The sequence below is a fragment of the Hippichthys cyanospilos genome, chromosome 11 (assembly GCF_059441005.1).
Source record: "Hippichthys cyanospilos isolate Australia breed blue-spotted pipefish chromosome 11, RoL_Hcya_1.0, whole genome shotgun sequence".
NCBI lineage: Eukaryota > Metazoa > Chordata > Actinopteri > Syngnathiformes > Syngnathidae > Hippichthys > Hippichthys cyanospilos.
The window spans coordinates 1,476,935-1,496,328 of record NC_142379.1 but is presented as its reverse complement, the minus strand read 5'-3'; the positions used below and the strand labels follow the sequence as shown (position 1 = coordinate 1,496,328).

Sequence of the window (19,394 nt, the reverse complement as noted above, 5' to 3'; positions counted from 1 at the left end):
TTGGAGCTGCACGGAGGAAGCCGCGGTTTCACTTTACGCACACACATGCACACACACACGAGCAGACACGCGATTAAGTTGAAGAGCCGCACGGCGTCGCGCAGCCCCCGCCGCCAAGGTGCACCATTCTCCCGCAGCGTCCGTGCACTGGAGAGACAAACTTCATGCTCGCGGCTCTTGCACGGAGTAAAGCGCGGCCGCGCCCCCCTCGCAGCCGATTGGCCGCTTTCATGGAAGGAATCTGATTGCACACAGAGAAGATTAAAACTCGTCACTTCGACCTGATACATCGATATGACAGCATCCAGCAGATTTTCATTTATGCCTGTACATATATTCTACTTGCGAGCACATTTTTGCTTCCGAGCAAGGCAAAGACCGGTATAGAAGACATGACGTGCAAATAGAAAGCTTTGTCTCCCTCTGTTGGTGAAAGTTGCTCATGACTGCACATTATAAAGGCTCAACCTTTTCCTTGTCCTACAACATGCAAAAAGGCGAAGAAAACAAATCTGCGGGGAAAAAAAGGACTAGACGGTAGAATTTGAGCTCGTTATACACACGCTATTATGGATTATGGCATTCACCACAAAATGAAATTGCATCTATAAACACTTTCAGGAAAGTATTCATTTTACAATTTTATTCCTGTTGTAAAAATACAAAGACGATGGATGGATACTGATTTTTTTTTCTTACACTTCAAACAGTGTCTACCATTAATGTCGTTTATTATTTTTTTCAATAAAATTATGGAACATGTCAAGATGTATTTTTAGCATATGCCGCGGGGCGCAAAAAAAGTGGATGGTGGGCCGCAAATTGGCCCCCGAGCCGTATTTTCTTATCGTTTCATCTCTCCACCTTTTCCGGTAAAAATAAATGTTTTTCCAGACAGCTAACGATAACATTTGGACATATTTAATCTTGGTTAGGATTTTGTTTTGCGGTGGTACTTCACTCATCACTAGGCCTTAAGATGTCACCCACTTCCTTCAGCGTCCCGCCTTCCTGCCCGTCAGCGCAACATTCTCTTGACGCACAACAAGCCCGGTCATGATCCCGCATCAGTCTGCACCGCGTAGCAGCGATGATGAAGAGCGGGAGGACACCCACGCCGAGCGGGTCAAAAGTGAGCTCCGCGTATATCAAAAAGGGGTTTGAAGTCTCATCCTCGCTGAGCTAGATGAGGGCATGGCGGGGGCGCCTTTAAAAATAGAAAAAAAAAAAAAAAGACTTTGGCTTAGTTATGCAGTCAAAGCGGGCGGACGGAAAAAGCCGCGGTGGCGGCTGCCCGTCATTATGTTTTGTCCCCTCCGGTACCTCCCAGAATTTGACCTCCTCCATCGACAGTCACCCCTGACCCCATTTGGATGCTTCTCATGTCACGCTGGGGTGTAAACAGTCCTGGACAATGGCCATGAGATGAATGCGGGCTGGACAGGCCCGATGAACGTGGAATCACACTTTACACGGCAAAGGCAAAAGTCTGTTCCCCGGGGTCAGAACATAGCCCGGCCCCCCTTCTTTAACCCCTGGGTGTCCGGGGATTTTTCACTAGCCTGGCGGTAATATCAATCAACTTGGGCCCACTTTCAAAAAGTCATAACATCGTCAAATATATCCATATATATTTACTTTCAACCCCTGGAAATGCTCAGTGGCATCGGCCTTATCCATACGTATATCAAAAACATTTTGGTGGGGGAACCTACGGCCTCTTTATGTACAAAAATTGTAAAAATGCGATAATAGCAAAAGTAACTACGCTGTATATTTATATATTCATAAAATTGAAATAGGAATATTTATTTAATCATAATTAGAGTAGTACGACTTTTCAAAAGGAAATCCAGGCTAAGCCAATCATCGAAGTCATTGAAAGGCTTGCAAATGTCATAAGTTGGCCGTGAGCACCACACGAGGGTTTTGGGGTGTCAACAAAAAAAATTCTATTGTGCTCCCTTTGCGAGTTGCTGTTGAAAGGATTCAAGCAAAAATCAGGGAAAATACATGATAAAACATGGGGTTTTCAATATGTCCAAAATCTACAATATTTCCAATTTTGAATGGCAGTAAATGAGCCTGACATGGGCTAAAATTGACACCTATAGGGTGTACCCTCAACCTCTCGTGTGCATGCATTTATAAGGGAAGGCAGCGTGGCATATTGAGAGCCATCATGTTTTGCGGTCTGAGAATAGTTTGAATTCTGAGAATTTTGACAATAAAGTCATATTTCTCGCTGTCTGTCTGGTTCAGTCAACATAGATAAGTTATTAAACAACGCACAAGGAAAGAAGACAAGAGTCTTTAGATTTGTTTGCTTGCGAGGAGAACGTATTTCAACAATTTTCAAATCCGAATGAACCCTTCCTTTTCTTATTTCTGACTGACTGTTTGAGAAAATAGGACTCTGAAAAGTCCGAATCCTGAGAATTAAGTCTCAGAATTCTGACCGAGAAAATTGAAGACTTTGAGGTGCGGAAAATACGATAAAGACAATATAAAAAAAAAAAAAAACTTCCACCTGAAAGGTAATTGATGTTTATCAAAAAATACATAAAAAATGCCCCTAGAAACAGCATGTCAAAATTTGGCAAGTGCAGAAACGGGTAGTGGACATTGTTGACAGAGTCCAATTATGAGCGCAGGCGAATAAACTGCGAGCAAAAGCCCCTCAGGCTTTGACAGCTTCCAGATAGAAGAGAAAATGGGAGGGGGGAAAAAAAGCGCTGGAATAAAAGCGTCTGACAGCAACCCCCGCAGTGAGGGAATTGGATCATATCCCAAACCTTGGGGCTTTGGGTTTGAGACTCAGCCAAGTTTTATGATATCCCGCCATATCGGATTTCTATCCAATTTAGTGTAAATTGTCGATCCGGAGCGTGCCGTCACGGCGTCGCCTTGTCAAGAAGGTGCTGGAGAGACCTTGGTCGCTTTCTCCTGCCGTCATTTATTGGCTGAGGGCTTCAATATTGCACTGGCGCTGCAAAGTTTGCCCCTCTTTTAAACCCAACAAGAAAACACGTGAAAAGCTTTTGCTGCAGGGCGCCAGCATCCTTTGCCGCCGGTTTGTTTTTGCCTCCGCGACGACTGCGCTGACAGTCGCATAAGATGCTACCTTGGCTCTGTGGGTGCACGCTGAGGACAGCTCTATATATATATATTATATATATATATTATATATATATATATATATATATATATATTACAACATTCTTTCTTGGTTTCAAACGAGGGTGTCAGATATCTTTATACTCAAAGCTTCTAGCGAAAGGCTGTCCATCTTGGTTTAAAACAGGAAAAGGAAAATGCAGTTTGAATGAATCAATCGAAATTCACGAGACTTAAGGCTGACAACACAAGACACGGTTCATTGGAATTGAAGCTGCAGTTATGTTCATTCAAAATCGCCACAAGAAGGATGATTCTTAATAGATGTCATAGGGTCTGTTAAAATTCATATTTCCATAGGTTTTTTTTGTTTTTGTAATACATTCGGAATGTAGCTACATTAAAAATCGAAAACTAAGAAGTCACATTTACATGAGTCTTCAAAGCCTTTGCCAGGAAGCCGAAAACCGATCGACCAGGCAAAGCTCATCACAAGGCCAACAGCGTCCCTATAGTGAAGCATGGTGGTGGAGGCATCATGATTTGGGGATGTTGTTGCATGGACGTCTCCCATCCTGGATTTTAAATTCCTATCCTTTTAATCAAAAACCTCCCATATTTCAAAGTGGCGGTGTGATAATATGAACGCTCTAAATATCAGTTGTCGGTTTGATCCGTAACATCGGGAAAAGAAGAATAAAAATAGTGATTTTTTTTTCAACACAAAGACACTTAGTTTGTGTACTTGGAGGATAATTTTTACTAGCGTAGGGCTGGAAATCTATTTTTATAATCCGGTTTTCAAAACGATGAATCGATGATCAAAAATGGTTTCGATTTAATCTTCGCAGCCCCATATTCATGTTATTGACGGAACAAAGGAGCGTAGCAAGGCTATTCCTAACTCACTTTTTGCCAGCGATGCGAGATGGGTCCTCAGTGGTCATTCCCTCGCCGGCGCCGCCCGACGTCATCTCGGAGGCAATTTCACTTCATCAACTTTCTGTCAGCTCCAATTCTCTTCCGCCGCTTCAAGCGCCAAAGAGTGGCGGCGCGTACTCGGCGCCGGGGCCGACGAAGGCAAATTGCGCGGACCGCCGAAGCGCCGGGCCGAGTCGGCCGGCGGCCAAATCCATCTTCCCCAATTTTCATGACTCTCGGGATGGCGCCCTACTAAACAGGCGGCGCGAGCCAGTCAGATTTCATCATATTCCTTACCTTGCCGGGGCCTTCCATTTCTCCCCGGGGACGCGCCGAGCGCCGGCGCCGGACTATTACGGGTGGCAGGTGCAATCATACGCCTTTAGCAAAGCAGTCTAATGAGCTTTATTTACACTGTTTGCTTCACAAATGGCGACCTGGAAAATAGAAACGCACGGTAATACAAAAAGAGATGTCTCGTGACCTTTAAATACTCTTGTTGTGTCTGAAAGCATGGCTGGGAATACTTTTGGAATTCTCAAAGGAAAATACTCACGACGTATTTTTTTACAGTTTAGAATTTGCTAGAAGTTCTATATATAAATATCGTCCGATACGGGTGTTTCAGGACCGATACGATACAGATTATTAGGCGCAGAGGAGGCCGATAACCGATATTTGGAGCCGATATTCATTTGCGGTAAAAGTGTAAAAATTGTTGTAAAAAAACGACTAATGCAAACACTGAACTTCATTGAAAATAATAGCTCAAATCCAGAAACAGAAATGCGTCATCAGTAAAATCGGAAGTATATACCTTAATATCCAATCAGCCTTAAAGGCAACACACTTACATTGATTCCTTCATATCGGCCGGACCAAAAAAAAAGGCCGATACCGATATTCGTCAAATTTCCAAATATCGGCCCCGATAATCGGTCCATCTCTAATATATATACGTCTAATGATCACCATAACGGGACGTGCTAAAAGGCGGACTGTCATTTGGCTGTTCGGAGCCAGCGCGGGCTCGTGTTGAAGAGGTTGCATTATTTTCAATGAAAGAAGCGAGCAGACTGAACCGACGTTTGAGTCCATCTATGTTCACCCGCAGACATATTACTAAAACGGAGAGGTAATGATGTCTCCAGCTGATTCAGTTATGAAACTGTGCGCACCGGTTAGAGAAAGGCATTCCATTCGACTTGTTTATTAATTGCGGTCTTTTGGCGTATGCGCACAATCATGAACATCAAATGAAATGAAAACAGCTGCGAGGACTGAAAATTGGGAATCGCGTGGATCAGATTTCCTTTGCATTTCTTTGATGTCAAGCCTCAAAATCAACCATGGAGCTTCCAGGTGAGGGTCGATTGTGGCCCAGAAGATTGAGAGGGAGAGGGTGGGGGGAGGGAGAGAGGGAGGGAGGGAATACTTGAAATATTTGCCCATTCCCCCTGCCGTGCTGTAATGGACTTAATCTGCCCCTCGGAGTCATCTGTCATCTGTTAACTGATGTCATTGATGCTTCCTGATAGATGTGGACTTCACTTATGGACTCTGAGCTTGATTTATAACCCCCCTGCCCCTGCTAGCCCCTCACGCAGGGGGTTGGAAAAAAAAATGTACTCATAGCAAACATACATGCGCACGACTGACAGTTTAATTAGGAAGCAGCGCAGCAAGTGACGAAAATTTTGCCCATTCTTGTCAGGTGACGGCTTGTTGCCCAGCCCACAAATTACCGTATTTTCTGCTCTATAAGGCACACCTAAAAGCCTTCAATTTTCTTAAAAGCAAAAAGCTTAATCCCGTGCGCCTTATACAGCACACGAACTGCCAGTTTTTGTTCTCGGAGGACGTGAAAAAAAAAATCTCTTCGTCGCCAGGGAAATTCTTCTTTCTGATTGTCCATTCATGAAGTTTGACTGACTTCTCTGATTGTTTTGACGTCCCCTTTAGCGCAGCTCCATCTAGTGAATCCATAACGCAACCTCGGCCGCGACAGTAGCTTCTATTCCGTGCGCCTTATAGTGCGGTGTGCTCTATATACGAAAACAGTATGAAACAGATTAGGCTATTTTGACGTTCAAACCATCACCGCAAACCAACCAAAGGTTGACATTTGCTCTCAAGTGAAGCCACATCATCCTTCAATATCCTGCAATATCAACAGCGGCCAGAGGCGGCGCCAAAAACAAAGATCAGGCCAAACAAAGCACAAACAAATGAACTGTTAAAGGGTCAACTAAATCAAACGACTCCATAAAGTTTACGATCCCCTGTTGTAAGGAGCTGTTCACCCCCACACCAATTCACCTCAACATATAAGCACCACGAAGAGCCAATCAAAGGACTCGGTTTGTTTGCGAGCGTCACATCGTTACTGGTCAGCAACAGCCGTCATCAAATATATGGTACGTGATTCACGAATCTGCTCGGGTTGCATCAACGTGTCAATCAAGTTCCGAAGAAGCCCGGCAACGCTAATTAGCTCATGTCCACCTAATGACGTTGGAATTTCTGACCATTGCATCACCGGGGATCTTCTTGAGCGACCAGGCCGAAACCCGCGCGCAAAGCCGGGCCGCGTGCGTTTCGCGTGAAATACAAAGTGTAGGCCTAGTTGATTCCGCTTACTTTATTTGCTGAAGATTTTTAGCGAAGAAAAAGACTTCCTCGATAAATGATGCGATTAATATTAAATGATGTTGCTGCAAACGTCTGCGCTCGCGGCTCTAGGTGCCCTCGAGCCTGCGGCGCTAAATCTTATTTATTGCCCGCATAAAACTCCTGAGCGAGAAAAGTTCACAAGCAGTAAACAACATTTCAAGAAGTGGACCGGAGGACTCGCTAATATATGGACCATTACCCATTTGCTTGGCCTAGATATTTGTACTCCTCTTCAGACACCCCCTAAAAAACGACCACCCCCCTGGGGGAAAGTCCCCCCCCATCCCCATAGGGTGAAAAAGTTTCCTGCCCCCACACGATGCAGCTTTCATTTGTCATGTTGACAACGTGAATGTCCAACAACAAACGGTGTTTTTCCGCCCTCTAGTGGACGACAGGCTCCATTTTTTTTTTATACATACATATAAATCATTTGTTTTTGTTTTCTCTGGGAGATTTTCTGTTTTGTGATTGCGGCATTGACAACAGGGATAGGCCGATTATCGGGGCGATATTCTACTTTTTGACGACTATTAGCATGGGTCTTTATTAAAAGTGTGACACCCAATTTTAAAATAATCAGTTTTATACGGAGTTAATTGCAGGGTACAATTTATTGAAATTGTTTTCAAGTATTGAAATTAAGTTCAGATAACTTTATAAGAGATGCTGCATATCCTGGAAATACTGCACTTTTTGTTTTTTGTTTGGAGTAAAAACAAAGACATTGTAGGTGAAAATTGAACATTTTAAGTTATATTATAATCTTTACTTTCTATACTGCCATGATGTACAAGGAAGCATCCCGGAGCTTATTGTTACAATTTCTGTATAGAAAAAAAAGAGGAATGAAATGCATATTTATATATATATTTATATACTTGACAGTATTTTCCACAATTCCCTCTTTCAGTGATATGAAATTTAGGTCCAAATATCGTTTATCGGCCGTGTTGACTACAAAAAATGAGCATTGTATCAATGTACCATTGTATCTGTGTCTAATAATCGAAGCTAACGGCATCGTCCAACAAAATTGAATGCAGCTCCGCTTACCTATGGCCTAGCATTTGGCTTACCTGCCACACATTTTGTTTACAAACATTATGAATAGATGAATTCCGCTTATATGGGATCCCATCAATCTATGCGGGGATAAAGACCCCCCCCCCCCCCACACACACACACACACACAACACCAAACTGTCCAGCGACTGTCTTCTTGAGAGCGATAATAGCTGCAGCGAGGATAACGATGACGCCACGTTCCGTAAGCGAGAATCCCAACGCCACACACGATTGACTTTTACATGGAAAAGTGCAAATCTGCACGAGGGAAAAGAAAAGAGGAAAGACTTGAGATGAAGAGGGAGGCGGCGGCTTGACAGGATGTGTCCGTAGAGGAGGGAGAGGGGAAGTGCCAAGCCGACTGCTTGACATGTCATTGACTTAGTGCTTTCTGTGCACTGAAGGACTTCTTATTCCGGAGAAGAGGACACCGGCGTGTATTTTTCCCCCCCACCTCCATTTTCTTTGACATTTTCTGCTCGTGGCTACTTTGCAGCGTGGAAAAGGTAAAGCCTATTTCTTTTTAATCGGGGAAATAGAGGGCATTATATATATATATATATATATATATATATATATATATATATATATATATATATATATATATATATATATATATATATATATATATATATATATATATATATATATATATATATATATATCTCAACCTCATGTCTGCAAATGCATCAAGTTTGTGCAATTTTCAACACTTTACATTGGTCAAAAATGTGTACAAATAACACCCTTCTGTAGGGATCCGCAAATATAAATGAATGCCTTTTTAACGTGGAAACAGTACATTTTCCTTTTCAAAATAAGAGAAAATTCATTGGAATATAAATTAATTTATTGCTTAGTTTTGGTATAGTGACTCTTTTGCAAAAACATCGTATGACTTGGTTTTTCTTTTATATGAATCCGCATGGTCAACATTAACACATCAAAAGGGGAAAAAAAACTAAATAAAGAATATTTAAATAGCTGATTTACGATTCCAAACTAAACAGTTTGCTGCTATCTAATGGTCAAGATAGCAATTACAATGTAAACAAGGAGTTACACCAAAATTACTATATTACTGTATTAAGAAATAACAATAAAAATGGAGGGAGGTTTACTCTACATTGGGGCAGGCAGGCAACAACGTGGGTGTCAAACCTAAGGTCCGTGGGCCGGTTTTGGCCCGCTGGCGGGTTTAATGGGGCCCGGAAGATGATTTTGCAAAGTATAAAATAAAGTAAAAAAATGAGCTGATGCTGATACTTGAAATGTATCACGAATACTAGTAAGGTCATGTTTTTCTTGTACTATTCTGGACGATATTTCTAAAAAAGAATAATACATGTAAAGTTGCTGTTCCTAAGTTATATAAAGCTATACCATGGGAATAGATTTTCCCCGTATGCGGCCCGCGAGCTAAAACGAGTTTGACACCCCTGGGCTAGAGCACGAAAGCCTAACGCGTGCAAGGACGGTTTGGGTCGCTTAGGCCAATCGCGCACGCGACGAGAAGAGGCAGGCGATGTCCCAGCTGTACTATAAGAAGACGGACAGCTCGTCGTACAGCGACCGCATCCCCCTGCGCATCGTGCGGGCCGAGTCGGAGCTGTCGGCCCTGGAGAGGGCCTACCTCGGGGCGGTGGGCAAGGGGGACTACGCCACGGTGAAGGAAGCCCTGGAGGAGGCCGAGATCTACTTTCGCATCAACATCGACTGCGTGGACTCGCTGGGGCGCACGGCGCTGCTCATCGCCATCGAGAACGAGAACCTGGAGATCGTGGAGCTGCTGCTCAGCTACAACGTGCACGTGGGCGACGCCCTGCTGCACGCCATCCGCAAGGAAGTGGTGGGCGCCGTCGAGCTGCTGCTCAACCACAAGAGGCCGAGGGGGGACAAGCAGGTACGCCCGTCCTGAGGGATTTGCGCCGAAAGGGCCAATCGCGCAGCGTCAGTCTACCATCCCACTTGGAAACGGCTCGTCTGTTCCCGTAAAGCTGCCGCCCATACTGCTGGACAAGCAGTTTTCCGACTTCACCCCGGACATCACGCCGATCATCCTGGCGGCCCACACCAACAACTACGAGATCATCAAACTGCTGGTGCAGCGAGGCGTCTCCATCCCTCAGCCGCACGCCGTGCTGTGCGACTGCCTGGAGTGCGTGTCCAGCCTGGACGTGGACGGCCTGCGCCACTCGCACTCCCGCCTCAACATTTACAAGGCGCTGGCCAGCCCCTCGCTCATCGCCCTGTCCAGCGAGGACCCCTTCCTCACCGCCTTTCAGCTCAGCTGGGAGCTGAAGGAGCTCAGCACGGTGGAGAACGAGTTCAAGTCGGAGTACGAGGAGCTGTCCTGCACGTGCAAGAGATTTGCCAAGGACCTCCTGGACCAGACCAGGAGCTCCCGAGAGCTGGAGATCATACTCAACTACCGCGACGACGTCAACCCGCTGCTGGATGACAACGCCAACGATCTGGCCCGGGTGAAGTTGGCCATCAAATATTGCCAGAAAGAAGTAAGTGGCAAAAGGGAGCCGTCCCTTTTCGCAATACTTTCCCAAACCGCGCCGTCGAGTTTGCTGGTTTCTAGTCACGCCTGCCTGTAAATCAGTTTCAATCAGTTTTCTGGGTCACGGAGAGCGCTAAGCTTAGCTTGGGTCGTAAGCGGACGTTAGGAGAGTCTTCGCCTCAAAAGCATGCGCTCGAAAAAAAAAACAGCAAACAAGTCACACCGGACTACAAGCCGCACGGCTCAATACATGAGAAAAAAGTCGCGGCTTATCGTCCAAAAAATACGGTATATAAATATATACCGCGATTTTATTGGTCCGGCCCACCCGGGAATAGATCTTCCTCCATGCGTCCCGCAATCTCCGAGCGAATAAGAGCTCATCGCAGCAAGCCCATCAGAAAACATTTATCGCAAACCATTTTGAACACATACGAGCGGGTCCCCTCTTGGAGGAGGACAAGGACAAAGCGCTTTACACCAATTCAACAGCCTGCGAATAAAGATATTTGTGGCCCTCAAGAAGGATTATTGAGTGAAATACTTGGCTGTAAAAGGTTTTTACAGCTGCTGAAAAGAAAATCAAAGTGGACAAAAGGCCGCTATTAGATATACAAGGGCTAAATGATAAAGATAGTGACAAGAAGACAAGAGCAGCCACAAATGGGTCTAAATGGTTAGAGGTGTCCTGAGGGACTTTTGGCCAGCCCCTAATTGCGAGGCTGGTTCTTAATGTAACGCATTACCGTTGTCTCCTCGGCCCCCAGGCGATCGGATTCAAGTGTGACCATGACGACGTGATGGCTATTTACCCCAAACTTGGAATATTTCAACGTTAGGAGAACATTGGGATGTCAGGCATTACGGGAATTGGGTTTGGAAATAATGCACTACTCCGAGAGGCTATACCGGATATAATATTTTTGTCACATTGATTGGCTTATTGGATGTGATAGGAACACAAGCGGCGAAAATTTAGGTGCTTATCAAACACACTAAACCAGGGGTGTCCTATATATATATACATATATATATATATATATATATATATATATATATATATATATATACATTATATATATATATATATATATATATATATATATATATATATATATATATATATATATATATATATATATATATATATACAGAAAATGATTTCTGTATATTTGACTCCTTGTCGATCAAGCAGAACACGAGACAAATAAATGTCCCCGTTTCGTTCAGCACCAGCACACGTAGTCGCTCATTTTCACTGCACATAAGCAGTAGAGTATATCGCTGCAGACGGCATAACCGCAAGCTTTTTACAGGTTGCTATCGTGGTTTGTCTGATTGGATACATCCCAAGGTGGTTACAGAAACGCCGCAGAACATTACAAGCACTTAGCACATGTCCTCAAAATCTCTTCCTGCTACCAGGGTTTGTGTAAACAAATGCCATATAACCGGAGGGGCCGATTTTCGAATCATACAGCAAATGAATCCTCCGCTTGATGCCACGCACGAGGCCTCGCGCTCGCCTGCAGCCACAACACGCAATTTGGCCACTCCCGAAGCAAGATGGGAAGATTCAAAGGGATTCTGCGTGGAAAGATGACCTCATCACCCACCCCATTATGGAGTGAATCCATTTGTCTCTAACGAGGTTAAGCTGAAATGAACTCCCATCACCAGAAAAAAGATGCCTTGCAGATGTTTTTATCACATCTTGGAGAGCAGAGGATGAGAAGCAGATTCGACGACTCGTGAAAAAAAAAAAATCATAAATTATACTTGGAACGGTTTGACAAACTCACAAAAGTGACTTTCAGCAGCTAAATATACGCATATAAAAGATGAAATCTTATTTTTGGCACATTGGCAATTTAATTTCTGATCAAAGTTTCAGGTTTTTATTTTGGTACAGACATTTCAACCCAGGAAGTGAAACGTCCCGTTTACTGCAGTGGCACATTCATGACGACCGCCTCAACGACGCAACAAAATAGCTAACGTTTTAGCCATCAGTGAGAGTGAGAGGAGGAGTGAACCAAGAAACCAAAACAGGCATTTAACTGACAATGAAATGAACTGGAGTGCCAACAAAGAAAAGACAAGTCAAGAGAGCGCACACAGCGACACCCGTTCCTCCTATCAAATGAAACCTCTCAGGAAACCGCTAGTCATAAACAACAGTTCCGCCCTCGGGTGAATTATGCACTACAACGTTGCTTGTCCAGCCGCGTGCTCCCAAACACACATTTTCGACACGTCCACAGATTCTACAGTAAAATTTTGTAACTGCTAAATGAAAATTGCTGTTAACTGGGCGGACTCGGCGCGAAATATCTATTACCCGACCTCGAAATGAAACTAAAGGTAAAGAAGTGAACGTCTTTTCGGATAATGTGGGCGTGTATTTACTCTTGCACCGGCGCTACTGGGGCAGTACAAACGACTATGATCAATTATAAGTTGGATTTACCCGTTAAGCACCCTTTAATAAATAAGTAGAACCATTTTCGTCAGGAATATTATTTCCCATTTTTGACGATTGTTGTTGGGTGGGTGGGTTACGATCTCCTTCTCTGTCTTGCGGTTAGTTTGTGGCCCAGCCCAACTGCCAGCAGCTGCTGGCCTCTCGGTGGTACGATGAGATCCCAGGCTGGAGGAGGCGTCACTGGGCGGTCAAGCTCATCACGTGTTTTCTCATCGGGCTCCTCTTCCCAGTCTTATCCATCCTTTACTTGGTCTCCCCCAAAAGCCGTTACGGCTTATTCATCCGCAAGCCCTTCATCAAGTTCATCTGTCACGCCGCTTCCTATTTGACGTTCCTGTTCCTGCTCTTCTTGGCGTCGCAGCACATCGAAGCCCCGCAGCGGGACTTTCAGGGCCCGGCACCCACCGTGGTGGAATGGATGATCCTACCCTGGGTAATCGGTAAAGAACCACTTCAAAGAACATTTTGTTATTCCTATAACTGGCCCGGTGGCGGCACAATCATATTTCCAGCTCTTGCTTGTATCTTGGAGGTTTCATCTGGACAGAGATCAAGCAGATGTGGGATAGTGGTTTCCAAGACTACATGGACGACTGGTGGAACATTATGGACTTCATTATGAACGCGCTGTATCTTGCAACCATTTCCCTGAAGATTGTTGCCTACGCAAAGGTAATGCAGTTGTAGAAGCAAAAGTGACTTTGATCATTTTAAAAGTGTGTGAGTATATAGACATTAAAAATGCAAAAAAGAAAAAAAGAAACGCAATGTCTGGAATCATAAAAATAAAACATAAACATATGTCTTTGGGATTGAAGGAGTTAATGTTACAAAATCGGATGTGAACCAGGAGTTAATGTCCGACAGCGGGAGGCAGCGGAAGAGAAGATTGAAAATTTGGAAAGTAGCACAGAGGGGAAAAGTAGACGATGAAAAGCACGGGCCCCGGCACAGAGCCCTGGGGTACACATCAAGTCACTAGGGAGAGGATAACCCGAAGCCGGATCGACCGGATCTTTGACGAGGCCGCGTACGCTTATTTTGCAGTACAGCGGGCACAAACCCCGATGCAGCTGGGAAATGTGGCACCCGACTCTGATAGCCGAGGCCTTGTTTGCCATCGCCAACATCTTCAGCTCCCTGCGCCTCATCTGCCTTTTCACCGCCAATTCCCACCTGGGCCCGCTGCAGATCTCGCTGGGCCGCATGCTCCTGGACATCCTCAAGTTCCTCTTCATCTACTGTCTGGTTCTGCTGGCCTTCGCCAACGGCCTCAACCAGCTCTACTACTACTACGCCACCGACGTGGGCGACAACTGCAAGGGCATCCGCTGCATGCAGCAAAACAACGCCTTCTCAACGTACGTCGTGAAAGCGAAGCGCCGCTCGCGACGAAACCTGATGTACGATCTCCGTGTTTTTCAGGTTATTCGAGACGCTGCAGTCATTATTCTGGTCCGTGTTTGGCCTCATTTCCCTCTACGTGACGCGGGTGAAGCCGGATCATGAATTTACCGAGTTCGTCGGAACCACCATGTTCGGCACGTACAACATCATCTCCCTGGTTGTGCTGCTCAACATGCTAATTGCCATGATGAACAACTCCTACCAGCACATTGCCGTGAGTTAGCCTGCTCCATTGTTTAACCGCTCCCGTTTGTCTTGTTTTCTTTTACGAACGCCTCTGATAAACGACCCGAATATTCTTTTAAGGATCACGCGGATATAGAGTGGAAATTTGCCAGAACTAAATTATGGATGAGCTACTTTGAAGAGGGAGGAACTTTGCCGTCTCCGTTCAACATAATACCCAGCCCAAAGTCTTTTTTTTATCTGACGGGATGGATACAAGCGCGTGTGTTTCGGAGGCCCAGCTTGAAGAGACTTGAAACCTTTGAAACTTTGGGGGTAAGTTTTTTCATTACGTTTTCCGGGATTTGGCTCACACTCCTAACCTGACCTAATCGATGAAATCGAGCATGGGGAAACCGAAAAATAAATGTTTGTCCTGCGATGAGCTCAAGTATCTTGGATTAGACATATTCGCAAACAATCTGGGGTGTTTTGGTCCCAAATTCCGAGACGGGAAGACGAAAAGGAAAGCATCCGTTCAAGAGTTCTGTTTGAAAACGGAAACTCAGCTAATCGTACTACATCAATGCAATACTAGTCATAAACACAGTCAATATTTCCTTCTTATCACGCTTTGTTCAAGTCGAAGCTATCAGATAATGCCTTCTTATTAGGGTGCGTCCAAAGTCACAAACGGTCTGCAAACGCCCGGAAAATTTTGGGACAAACGGTCACGAGTATCAGTGATTATTCTCGCACCGAGGAAATTTTGCAAACGTTCAAAATTTCACTCGCGAGTGTTGGCGAAGGTATCAGGTATTGCGTTCTCGTCACGGTGAATGAAAGTCAAAACGCTCTGCAAACTCCCGGTCAGACGTCCGCCTGTAGTTTTCTTTTTTTAAGACGATTTTGGGACAAACGGTCACGAGTATCAGTGATTATTTTTGCACCAAGGAAATTTTGCCAACGATCAAAATTTGGTCCGCGCGGCTTTAGATAGAAAACGGTCTTGTGTAACGGCCTTTCACTTATATACACAAGATTTACTTGTGTAATTTCAGAGGCGTGCAGCAGACAATGTCAGACTAAACCATGAGTATCAGGTAAGGCGCATTTCCATTATCTGTGATAATTCATCGGAGATTTGATTACGTCAACATCAGCGGCAACTTTTCAGGAGGTTTTGAGAAACTTAGTAAAACGCTACGTCGCCGCGATGATCAGAGACGCCAAGACGGAGGAAGGCTTGACTGAAGAAAACTTCAAGGTAGCGTAAACCCGCTTAACCGAAGACCCGTCCCTTATTGTTAAGACGTTTGTCCTGAATCTTTGACAGGAGCTGAAGCAGGACATCTCCAGCTTCCGCTACGAGGTTCTAGGAATGATGAAGGGCAAATCCCTCGGCTCGGGGAAACTAGCGAGCTCCCCCTTCGCTTACCCCGGAAACGCCTTCAAGTATTCCCCGAAATGGTGCCAGGAGGAGTCACAGCAGAGGTTGGAGGTGTTTGAGACGGCCGTCCGCAGGCCCAACGTAACCGACAACGCGAGTCGCGGTCCGGGCGACGCGGCCGCCGCCGAAAGACGGGGGTCGTCTCGGGACCGCGGCGAAATGACCTCAACGGGCTCGGAAACGGCAGGGGGACCGAAGCGCGGGCTCGTGAGTCCCAGGGTCATCGTGCAAGCCGCGCAGGAGGTGGAGAAGGACGCTCAAGAGAAGGACGCTCAAGAGAAGGACGCTCAAGAGAAGGAGCATTCGTGCAAACTGCAAACCGCTGGACATTAGTCACCTAACCGATGCGCATATTAACTCATTCAACGCCAAAGATACATTTTGACGTTTTTCAAGCCCGGGCGTTCGATTCCGGGTGCGCGTTTAGTCTTTTTCTTTTTTTTTTTTCCAAGGTTTTTGGCTAAAGGAGCATCTAAAAAATAGCTGGGAATAAATTCATTTAGTAAGCAATTATTTGAGGTAATTATTGATGTTAGCACCTGAAGTAAGATGTAGCACCTATCTACCTACAATTATTGATTATTTGAGTTAACTAAAGGATCACTTTATTTTATTTACCAGACATTTTCAGCACCCCCCCCCCCCCCAAAAAAAAAAAAAGGTGGGGGGGACTCTTTGTCTGGACAAAAAAAAAAAAAAAGAGCATAAAATATCTCTTTGGGATTTAATGAGTTCATGTCTACAATTTCAAGAATTGTTTGTTTTTTCCCTGCTTTGTTGTAATTTATTAAATGAAGGTGGGAGTCCATGTTCTCGTTAGCTTCTACCATATTTAGAGTTCCGTATTACATAAAAATATGTCATAATCAGGTCATAGGCCAGCGCTGAATTATGGAAAGTGGAGGGTACCATTAATAAAGTATCAAGAATGTTTTTTCGTTTTTTTTTTTTTTTTTAATTCTAAATAGTCTGTCTGCGTGACAATAATTTTGGAAGAGGCTTAAGGGCTCATGTCATTTGTATAGTAAATTATTCATTATTTTCATAAACGAAGCTGCTTCAAGTAACCTCTAAACATGAATTTTGTACTAATTACATAGCGCTGTATGCCAAGGCAACTAAATTATTGTGACATAATTGTAGGTTACTGTGATTTTTTTTTTCTTTTTTTACTGTGTGTGCGGTCAATTGAATAAAAAGAAATGCAATTCTTGGAAAGTTTGCCGGTCATGCTGCCCAAATAACACGCTGCGTTTTCATTTTTGTTTTCTTGGGAAAACATTGCCATCAATTAAACTGCCCTATCAGCAAATTACAATGGGAAAAACAAAACTGCGATATATAATGCCGAATTCTGGACGATTGTTTCCATTTATGGGCAACGATTGCAAGTAAAGTGAAGTTCTTACACGTCCTGTTTAGAGATGGAGGTAAACAATTCGAGTAAACAGTTTATTTCTTATACGGAGTCTGTATACAAGAGCATCAGGAAATTCTCGACACCTGCTTCAAACTTGTCCAAAAAAACGGGGCACACGACTGACAGGGAAAACAAATAACGTATCCATCTCACAATATGAATCCCCGACTCAAATTATGAATATTCATTTCACTGCAAAAATCAAATTGGTCCATTTTTGTTTTGATTCAATAGTTGCACTTTTTTTAAAAAACGTTTCTTTTGGCTTAATATTAGATAAGTAATAGTCAAGGATGTCAGCTACCTCCCATAAAAAAATTAATTAAAAAAAAACTCCATAAAAATATGGGGTTTTCAAAATGTCCAAAATTGACAATATGTCCCATTTGGAATGGCAGTAAATGAACCTGACATGGGCAAAAATCAAAACGACAGCATTGTTTAGTGTTTCTTTACGCTTTTCCTTTGATATCACACATCAAAAACATCAAAAAGCCCGAGTCGGGTTCCCCCTGGGGTTAAAAGACGAGAATTCTCATCCATGGCACCGAAAGAGTTAATCGTGACAGCTGGAGGACATGAATTTGATAATCCCGACTTTCGAAAACGATAAGAGAATGGCGTGCGCGCAGCAAAAACAAGGGCGCAGATGAAGTTAATTGGACGCAGCTTCCAGCGGCCGTCGGCTCTCGCTCACTTCCGCATCCATCATCAAAACACGGCAGAGCGTACGCATCTGTCACATCATCGTTTTGGACGGCGAGACCGTGACCGGCATGAAAGCCCTGACGAGCGCGGAGGCTTTTAGAGCCGGAGAAGTCAAAAACTTTCTCGAGAACTTTGAAAATTGCAGTCGGTACACAGATATTATCGAGTCCGCCGCAAATAGAAGATTCACGTAGGAAAGGCGCTGGAGCCGCATGGACGGACTGAGCAAGTCAACAGTTTTTCCACATAGCGGCCAGCGGTTGACATCATGGCGCCGGTATTGTTTTTTCTGTCCTCGAAAGGCCTCGTGTCGGAGTGGGTGTGGCTTATGGCCAGCTTCCACAAGTCGTGAAGGGAACCAAATTAGTCGCACGATTTTCCAAGAATTATTGAGTAATGAGTGGTGGAGATGAAGTAATTATCCTTTTTTTTTTTTTACATTTTGGTAGGTCATGACCATGACACAAACAACATGATCACGAAAAGGTTTAGTTTTGTGCACTCAATTTGCCAGTTCATTCAGTCAGTGATTCCCACAGAATAATTTTATTGTAGTTACCGTATTTTCCGCACCATAAGTATTATAAGGTGCACTTTCAATGAATGGCCTATTTTTAAAATGTTTTCATACCGAAGGCACGCCACATTATAAGGCGCATAGAATAGAAGCTACAGTAGTAGCTGGGGTTACATTATGCATCTACTAGATGGAGCTGCACTATTAGGCGCACCGGATTATAAGGAGTACCTTTAATGAATGGCCTATTTTAAACTGTTTTTATATATAGAGCGCACCACATTATAAGGCGCATAGAGTAGAAGCTACAGTAGTGGCTGGGCATCCACTAGATGGAGCTCAAGGGAATGGCAACAAAACAATTGTCAAACTTTATTAATAGACAATCAGAAATCAAAAATAAAAATGATTTGTGGAGAATTATCTGAAGAATAGGGAAAAAATACCTCTGAATTGCATTAAAAGACAGACAGAACTTTAATGCCACCTTGTGGCACTGAATGGTATTTCAGAAGAAGCCACAGGGCATATGCAGTAGGAATGTTTTTTTCTTACAAATATTCACAGTAATTATGACCCTTGAACCCTTCTTCTTATGTCCATACATATGAGTTTCTAAAATAGTTGTCGAAAAATGTGATCACTCGATCAACTATAGAATATTTTGCAATTAATTATTTAAAGACATTTACTCTACTGACACTATTTTTTTTTTAAAATCATGGCCTAGAAGTTATAGTTTTGTTTCTTTTGTTTCCATACAGTTGCTGTCATTTTTATTTCCTCGAATTTTCACACTTGTATTGTCATTATTTACTACGTTCAGAGTTGAGACTTTTTATTTTGGAAGTTTGGAGGCCAGGCGGACAGCCACATGAAATTTGCACTTGGATGTACGACCTCCATGGAAACATGGAGCCATGTTTGCCTGGAATCTCCCAGATGTTTCCCACA

General features: G+C 43.9%; 1 protein-coding gene across 1 annotated transcript; it reads left to right on the top strand.

Moving 5' to 3' along the window:
* Positions 1 to 9,304: 9,304 nt before the first annotated feature.
* LOC148415397 (short transient receptor potential channel 4-like) lies at positions 9,305 to 16,404 on the top strand. Its single transcript, XM_088427410.1, has 10 exons — positions 9,305 to 9,682; positions 9,777 to 10,295; positions 12,877 to 13,213; positions 13,306 to 13,445; positions 13,821 to 14,134; positions 14,199 to 14,394; positions 14,487 to 14,681; positions 15,407 to 15,448; positions 15,523 to 15,612; positions 15,682 to 16,404. The coding sequence occupies exons 1-10, from the start codon at positions 9,305 to 9,307 to the stop codon at positions 16,126 to 16,128; spliced, it is 2,658 nt and encodes an 885-aa protein (XP_088283536.1). The 3' UTR covers positions 16,129 to 16,404.
* The last annotated feature ends 2,990 nt before the right edge of the window (positions 16,405 to 19,394 follow it).